This window comes from Fomitiporia mediterranea (genome assembly GCF_000271605.1).
Source record: "Fomitiporia mediterranea MF3/22 unplaced genomic scaffold FOMMEscaffold_5, whole genome shotgun sequence".
Taxonomy (NCBI): domain Eukaryota; kingdom Fungi; phylum Basidiomycota; class Agaricomycetes; order Hymenochaetales; family Hymenochaetaceae; genus Fomitiporia; species Fomitiporia mediterranea.
This window is the reverse complement of record NW_006760390.1, coordinates 4,145,669-4,155,122: the sequence shown is the minus strand read 5'-3', so window position 1 is coordinate 4,155,122 and position 9,454 is coordinate 4,145,669. Positions and strand designations below refer to the sequence as shown.

General features: G+C 34.6%; 1 protein-coding gene across 1 annotated transcript in view; it reads right to left on the bottom strand.

Moving 5' to 3' along the window:
* FOMMEDRAFT_155818 (uncharacterized protein) overlaps window positions 1–4,884 on the bottom strand; it is a gene marked incomplete at both ends in the record, with an annotated part of 8,521 nt that extends 3,637 nt beyond the window's left edge. The window contains one exon of the mRNA XM_007266189.1: window positions 4,868–4,884. Within this exon, the coding sequence (XP_007266251.1) occupies window positions 4,868–4,884 (17 nt within the window). The remainder of the gene's footprint in view (window positions 1–4,867) is intronic.
* Between the last annotated feature and the right edge of the window lie 4,570 nt (window positions 4,885–9,454).

Below are 9,454 nucleotides of genomic sequence, written 5' to 3'. Positions count from 1 at the left end.
AAAAAGTAAATTGTTATATAGTGTTGCAATACTTTTGACACACACTGTATATTTTGTCCTGATGCCCACAACAACAAGCTAAGCAAATGATAAACTGCAATAATTCTAAGTATACAACAAAAGCAATGTGACAAAATGTTGATTACCTGCCAATGCTGCTGTATTTTGCTTGCTTACAAAAATCACATAAGGCCATATGATCACAATACTCATGTTCATTACACAAACTAATCCTTATTGTATGCAGGTCCTTTCAGGCTAGACATTTTTTCTCTATGTCATCCCAAAATACAAACAATTACTACACGTCCATACTACAGTGCCTTCAGTACACTTGACGTCCTCAACCTATTAGGGAAAGCTCAACTATCAGACTACTCATACATACACAATTCTCAGCTATCTTCCTAACAAAACAACAAGCCAGTGACACATTACACTATTGTACAACACCACTCCAAGCTCTACAACTTTGCAAACGCAATTACATAAGAACCTTGATTTACAGCACTTGCAATGCAACTTTCCCTCTTTCCACAGCTAATGAAGTAAGCAATATTGCAAACGTACTATGTTTGCACATTACTCGGTAATTACAGCACACATTTAATCTGGACACTGTGTGTAATTCAATCATGCCAGGCACAGGCAATTCCCCTATCAGCAACACACACAGAGCTGAGCTCACCAGTGTCTCCAGTTATGAATAGATCATCCTAATCCTGGTTGTCAAAAAGGTCCTCACGTTCACATTCACACCACACCTCTCATGCAGATAGAGAGGCAAAAATGGAGGAAGTTGAAACAAAATGTGCTGAGCTCAAAACACTAGCAGCAGAAGTGAAATCAGAGGTACACAACTTGTTCAGGTTCTGTAACTCCTTCTCAGATAGTTATGACGTACTTCATCATGTCTTGAAAAAACTTCCTACCAAGCTGCTTTTTGACGATTCTGAAGGGAACAGGGAATCAAACAGTATTAAAGAGCAAGATTATTTGAGTCAAAAACGAGCAGAATTCAAGAGTGCTTTTATACTGCAAGCCAAAGATGAAAACCAAACACAGCCAGGTCTAAAAGTTACAGACCCAAAGCTGCAAGACTTTATCAGACATATTGAATTGCTCTGGCCAGAGTTTCAAACTGGTGAACACCTAAGTGTAATCTTTTATGCTACACAAGATGCAAGAGCTAAACTTTACAATATTTTGGACATGTTTAATGACAATGGACCTTATGCAGATTACACTCCAGGTTACATGAAAGCCTATGATGATCTACTTTTATGTGTCATAAATGTAGAGACTAACATTCATTCTAAATCAGCAACAGTACAGACACTGAAACAAGTACAACAAGAATTAAAAGTTATTAGAGGAGAAGCACAAAAGAAAAAGGAAGCAAGAGAGAAGGAGAAGGTCAAACGTGAGTTTGATGAAGTTAACAGATTTCTAAGGAAACCAGCAGAGTTGTTAAGGGAAAAGTATTCTAACTAGCCTTTAAGAAAATAAAAAGATATACAAATTTCAAAGTCTAAGAGACTGGAGATATTATCATACTTATAAAGTCTCTTGTAGTCTCTTGTACATTACTTTATACTCAACACTATAATTTGCATGTCTCTACATTATAGTTCTCAAAGTAATATACTATCAGACTAAATGTAATAAAATCCTTATCTTTAATATATACTCTCATCTTAATTCATATTACTCATACTTTTCTATTTTTAATTGCTCTGTGTACCTCTTTCCTAGTAAGATAATAGGCTATAACTGTTACACTATACTATAGTGTATAAGAGTGTAATCCTTGTCAACACTAGTGTAGTAATGTTAACCATTATACTAAAAGGCTAGTATAATTACTAATTAGTAATCCATACCCTACACTCTATATAAGTACATGTTACCAAATTAAGGTACTACCCCCTAACAGTAGCTGTTCACATGTGGTAAGCTACCAAGCTTACAAAGAGAGGTACTTTGATTACTATACTTATAAGGTAACAGTATATAAAAAAATTGTAATAAAGTATAAAATTGTAAAAAATTGACCTTTCTTTACAAAACAATAAGAAAAATTAGATTAATTATTTGTATTAAGAATAGTAGACAGTATATAATTAAAAAGAAATTATTTGATGAAAATCTGTCTAGATTTAATAAAGATAAGTAATAATTATGTAATCAACTAAATAATATACAAGTGTATAATTAGTTTTTAATATGAAAAAAATTGAATTATTAAAGTTAAATTTATGTATTCTAGTACTTAGTATAGCTACTCTTAGCTTTCTTTAAAGTAATTACATGAGAGAGTATAGAACTATATAAATGATTAATAAAATTTATATTTATTTAGTACTACTTCTTTTATATTACTTTCTATAGTTTAGTTTTATTTAAAGAATGAGAGAATTAGTAATCTAATTAATGTTTTAGCTTACTCTAAACATGTTTTATAATGTTCATGTCAGGTCTCTGAGAGAGCCAGAAAATGAGTTTAATTTTCTTTTTTTAAAACTAGTCTTATATAAATTATAAATTATATTTTAAATTATTATTCTGTTAAAAAATAAAGTTAGATTTCTTAATACTCTTATTATAGAGTATACTCAAGAGCCCCTCCTCTAAGATACTAACAAATTTGAATTAATCTATAGTACTATTAATATAAATAAGATATTCTTAGAACAGTACTAGGGAAGTACTAAACACTGTTACAAACAAGTTCTGAGTTTGTAGTAACATACAAAAGCTAACAGGACAAAGGTATCTTTGTTACAGTCAGAAATACAAACTAATACATGTACTAATAAAGGACTCACCTTTGTTACAGTCAGAAATACAAACTAATGTAACAAAGGTAAAGAATACTAACTATATATACTAAGGAAATAGTCTATACTCAAAGGAGAAAGTAAAAGGGGAACAAAAAGAGGATATAATGTATACTTAAAGGGGAAGACAAAAGAGGATAGTATACATTTAGGAATGCAGGAAAGGTAGTTATAATAAAAGGGGGACTTGATGTAAGTATATAGAAAAAGTGTGTGGCTTAGTAAGCTACTGTAAGAATCTATATATAGGATTCACAGTTTTGTACTATAGAACTGTACAGAAACTGTTGTAAGCTGTCAGACAGGCTTACACTCCTCCCCCCTCTAAAAAATAGTACCCTTATAGGAATGTAAAGCTAACTAGGCCTATAGGACTTTAGGGGCTAACCTTTAAAGCTCTGACTATACCTTCTATTCTTGTCCCTATTTACTCTATCCTACTCATTCTACTAAATACTGTCAACCTTAGTCTTTGTACCTTGTGTCTATAATGTACAATACCTTGTAAACCTCCTCCTCTCCTTCCACCAGACCTAGTTAATTGAGAGCATGTTGTAGAAAGAGCACATTATCATTTAGGACATAACACTTAAGTTAGCTTGTATAGAATCTTAGGAAAGTCTGATTAGAGTCAGGTAGCTCTAGAGTGTGTTCTGACTTGTCTGAGTTTGCTACAATAATAAAGTACAGTCTATTATAGTAGGGCATGAATTTTACAGTGTGTTCTAGTGTTTGTACAAGGTAGTCCTAGTAGTAATTACAAGTAGAGAGTATAACTTAGTCTTCTACTATAAAACAATCTTCTATAGTACAGTCTTAGTTTGTATAATGTACTTAGTAGGTCTTAACTGTTAGAAGGGTGTCTTGTGCCTCTGTAACATCCTAATGTATATAGGCTAGGAATTCTGATACTTGTACTTCTAGAGAATCTACTTACAACTGTTCTAGTTGTGTAAGTAGTAGAACTGTCTATAGTAAGTATTTATAATATAGTTAAAATAGGGAATATTCTATAGAAGTGTTTACTATATTCATAATACAGAACTAGACCTATAAGAGCTGAGCCTACCAACCCTACTGTTGACAATCAACATAGAAGTGTAATAACTGGCTTACTGTCTTATTAGTACACTCACTTACTCTGTCTGTTTCCAGGTAGTATACTGTTAACATCTTCAGCTTTACACTTGTCCTTACATGTAATGTGGTCTAAAATCCAGACAGGAACAGACAGTCCTAGTTAGAAACAATTTCCTAAGGTAAGCTGTTTTTACAATACTATTTGTTAAAGAACAGTTCTGTAAATTCTTCTACTATTATGTTTATCCTACACAGTTCAATCCTAATGTCTGTACTACCTAGTCAATCTGTTATTGTTACTATTCTGTTGTATCTACTGTCTTCTAGCAATAGTCTAACAAAGTCAATTGTAATACTCTCAAAATATACATTCAGAACTAGTAGTAAATGTAGTAGACTAGTAAGTTTTGTAGTTAGGTTCTTATTGTGTTAGTACACATTATAGTCTAGAATATAGTTCTGTTTAAGATCCTAGTGTATGTTAGACTAATAGAATAAGTTGTGTAAGGACAGATAAGTCTTGTCTGTACTGAAATGTTCTAGTTTATTATGTATAAGGTAGTATAAGGTTTTACACACATTTTCAGAGCTTAGAATTACTAACTAGTTGTCTAGGTATAGTAGTCTGTAATTCTTATAAGATTCTACTGAAGAGTTCTGATTTTAGTTACTATCAGATCTTCTTGATTTTATTAATTCTTTGGATTACATAATCACTTTCTTCATGTAGTTAGTTCTTTCCTATTTGGAATGGACAAGAGGAGTTTTGACTAGAGCCTACAACAACACTAGAGGGAACAAGTCTACCAAAACCTTGCCTCTCATTTTAGAGCCTACTGTGAGAGGTAGTGTCTCTGTTCTAAAGTGTCTAGGTTGTTTTTGTCTTGATCTTAGCCTTGAGAGCCTTACTACACTTGTTTTGAATTGAACTGACTGTTTTGACACACAAGAAGTATGATGACATGGCTGCTAAGAAGAGGATCAAGAGAAGTACTATACTTTGACAGTAGTAAGCTTGAGGAACTTCTGCAGTTTTTTGAAGACATTAAGATGTTAGCTACTGACTTCCAGAAGGACACTGAGTAGATGTGTAAGTAAGTAACATACTATACAGTAACAAGCTGTAGCAGTTTGTAGGCTACTGTGCCTGAGTTAAAGAAGAAAGGAGTGTGTAATTAGAGTATTGTGAAAGAGGAGATCAGAAAGCTCTATCTGGAGCTGATTAATGGTTAACACTACACAAGAGCCAATATTACACAACTAGTCAATGTGTAGAGTGAGAAGGAAATGATAGTGCAGACAGAGTTCAGCTACTACTACTACAAGTTCCAGGTGCAAGTAGAGTACTTGAAGGAGTAAGAGAAGATGTTAGTACACAAGTTAGACTGTAAGTTCTAGAGAGGGATCAGAGGGATACTAAGGACAAACCTAATATAATGACTAGAGATTCTCTATGTGAACAAGAATGTAAGCAAGCTGTTCAAATTTGCTAATATAGTTAGGCTAGCAGACCACATTCTTCTAGCAGGGCAGACAGAGGCAGGCTGAGACTAGACAGTAACATTACTAAAGGAGAAGCCAGAGAAAGAAGTAGGAGACAAGTATGCAAAGATTGTAAGGAAGCTTAAAGAGTTACAAGCTTAGGTTAATAAAGTAAGCAAGTCCAGGAAGATACTAATGAATCAAGCACACAAAACTGACCAATCTGCCAATTCTGTGAAATCTGACCTGAAGTACAAGAGGACCTACAACTTTTGTAGAAAGTAAGGACATTTTGTACATAACTGTAAGACTGTGAGCAAGTACACTCAGAGGGGGAAGTGTATGAGGTTGGGACAGAAGATTGTGTTAATGAGTAGGGCATTTGTGCTAGCCAGTGTAGAGGGAGCAATGTTGAAGGAGTATATAGACCAATACTATAAAGACAAGCCTGTGTTCACAGTAGGCACAATTAATAAAGCAAAAGATAGGTTGAATGCAAGTGAGAGAGAAAAGTACAAAGCTGTTCTTAGAGCAGATTTGGATACAGAGGTGACAAGGTTGGAGGAACACTTGAGGGATGTAAAGAGACAAAGAGAGGAGGTAAGGACTATAAAGGCTAACACAAAGCTAGTCAAAGTCAGACCAAAGTAAAGTACTGAGTCAAGTAAGATCATTAAGCAGGTCTTAGACCAGATGATAGACAGTATTGTCACATTAACACACTGCAAGTTGTTTATAATAGCTCTAGAGCTCAAGTGCCAGTATACAGCTAAGCTTATAAGGACAACTCAGATGTGTGACAAAATGCCAAACAAGGCCAGAAGTAGACCTACAAAGGCAGAGGAGGAAGAGACAAGTGAGGAAGCAAGGACTGACAGTAGAGAAGATTAGTACACAGGTACAAGCATTGTACACAAGGACAACAAAGCACAGTCAAGCCTAGTAGTAGAGCCAAGAATGAGCAGATTGTGTGGGAAAGTAGTAGATTATATTAGATTGAGTCAGATTTGAGCTGGAGAACAAGAACAAGAGTAGAGCAGAGGAGTGAGTGTGGCAAACAAGGCTGGAAGTGTACTAGCAAGGACAAGGGAGAATAGTACAATAGATGAGTAGTAGAGGCTGTTACAAAGGGTAGTAGTAAGCTGGATAAACAAGGTCAGAAGTGTATCTGTAAGAATCAAGTACTAAGACAATAAGAATCAGTCAAGCCTAGTAAGAATACTAAGTACAAGCAGATTATGTAGGAGGATGTCAGAAACTGTTGAATCAGAGTAGTGTTAAGCAAGGGAGCATTAGATAGGCACTCTAGTCAGTAACAACAAGGCTAGAAGTGTACCAGTCAGACTAGTAACAGTAAAGCTGAACAACAAATTGGAGACTGAGAGCTTACTAGACTAGGGAGCTGTTATGAATGTAATGTGTGAAAATGTTTAGAAACACTTAGGAGTACTAAAGGAGCAAGTGTAGACAAACCTTAGGCTAGGAAATGTAGGATCAATTACAATCAAAGGTGTCATTCTAAGACTCAAGGTGTTAGTAGGTGGAATATTAATAGTGATACCAGTTTATGTAGTGAAGGACACAATGTTTGACATAATAATCAGGAGGCTGTTCTTCATGTTAACTGAGTGTGAGACAAAGGATTTTAAGGACAGTAATCAGATTTTGACCTTGACAGACTTAGTAGATCAGAACCAGAAGTGTCAGGTTGAGACCCAAGTAGCTGTTAGATAAAACCTACTACTTACTACTACTACCATCTATGTTAGAGTTAGAGAGGATTAGTCTGGCAAGCCTTTAGTCTTGGTACAGGTTACATTCTCTTTACTCTAACATTCCCTTATACCCCTTTCTTTTATAGACACTCATTCTTACTTGAGACTCACACTCTTTGTTTCTTTATCTTACTTTAATTGATACCTTTTATCCTTACCCACACTCCTTATACTTACCCTTTATTATTACTTCTTAAAGCAAGTGACTGAGGACAGTCACTATTTAAAGCTTAGGAAGGTGAAGAGTTCTGATTTTAGTTACTATCAGATCTTCTTAATTTTATTAATTCTTTGGATTACATAATCACTTTCTTCATGTAGTTAGTTCTTTCCTATTTGGAATGGACAAGAGGAGTTTTGACTAGAGCCTACAATGACACTAAAGGGAACAAGCCTACTAAAACCTTACCTCTTACTACAATACTTCTGAGATTGTATTAAAGCTTGTAACAGAACTCATCTGTGTTATAACTGTTCCTAATTGTTGTAAGAAGGTTAGGATCTGTAAAGATTTGTATAAATGTGCTTCCTAAGGTTTCTTGTACTAGGTTCTCATTTTCTAGACTAGTGTTAAAGTCTGAATGATAGGAGAGTGTATTAGTAACTGTGTTCTCTTCTCCTTTAATGTAATACAGCTTATAGTTATACTAGGAAAGGTCCTCTATCTACTAGGCTTGTCTCTAGGACAGATTACACTGTATATCTAAGTATTTGAGAGTGTAGTAATCTGTATAAACATAGAAATGTACTCTTAGGAGGTAAATGTACTATTTCTTAAGTGTGTAAATAATTGTAAGGAGTTTGTACTTGTATACTAGGTAATTGTGTTCTGTACTGTTACATTACTTGGACTTGAATACTATAAGCTTTACTGTTTTCTATAAGGATCCAACACTAAGGACTGCTCTAGTCTTAGAATTACTCACATTTATAGTTACATAAATCTGCTCTCCTAAATCATAGTCTACAGAAGTGAGACACTTGTAGCTAGTAACAATAGACTTGATTGTGTTGAAAGTGTGTTAGTGTTCTGGTTTCTACTCTAGAAACACCTTATTACAATCTTTACTTGTGAGTAGAGAAAGAACTATAGTATATTCTGTAAGGTGTAGAAGGTATACTATAATATACTACAAAAGTCTGAGAAAACTGTAAATGTCCTAGGCTCTCTAGGACTGTAACCATTCTAGGATGTACTTAACCTTGTCTGAGTCTGCTTCTGTACCCTTTTCTGTAATTAGATACTTGAGAAACTTAACCTCTGTATAGAATAACTTAGTTTTCTTTTATAAACAGATGAGACTCTTGTTACAGAGTACTTACATAACTTTTCTAATGTTTCTAATGTGTTCTGCCTCTGACTCTAACCAGATAATAATATTATCCAGGTAGACATAACAGATCCTTCTAATAAGATGTTCTAAAGCCCTTGTAACTCTTTACTATTGTATAGCTAATACATTGTATAATCCTATTAGTATGACTGTTTACTCATATAGTCTGAACAGAGTACTAATTGTAGTAAGTAGGATATGTTCTAGATTCATACAGGTTTGGAAAAACATGTTAGTTATGTCAATCTTTATATATATGTATTCTCTAATAGTATTATTTATGATTTTGTTAATGTAGAGTAGTAGGGTCTAGTTATGGATTGTGTTACTATTTAATGCCTAGTGTTACAGTTCTCTGCTCTTGTACCTTCAGTTCCAAGGGTTCCACACCCTTCTGTACTGGAACTCAGGACTTCTGTCCCTCAGGGGCACTGTCTATAGACTATATGTGTGCTGACTCTTACTACTACCCTTCCTTACTTCATCATTCCATTCCTTTGACCACCCCTTCATTCTTTGTTCATTCTATAGTCTCTTACCCTTTGTCCATCCCTTCATTCTTTGTACCTTTATCTTTAACATTCTCTTCTTTTATTCTTCATAGTTTATTATTCTTAGTAGCTCATGCTCCCTGAGTACTCTTGTGTAGTTTAGTATATATAGGCATACAAGATCAGACTAGTCCTATAGTCTTGATCTTGTCTACTCCAGGTAGTCCTGTACTCTTAGGCTCACTCTATATACTCTACTCTTGTCTTACTCTCTCTCTCTGCCTGTTCTGTGAGTTCCAACTATGTTCTAGTACTTACATTCTGTATTTCTGTTGTGTAGGATAGTTGTAGCCTGGGTCCCCTCACTGAGCCTTTGGGTCCCCTCTATACTGTTGCTGACATCAGATTAAGACTACCTATTACCACCCTACAACTCTCCTACATTTTGAGTA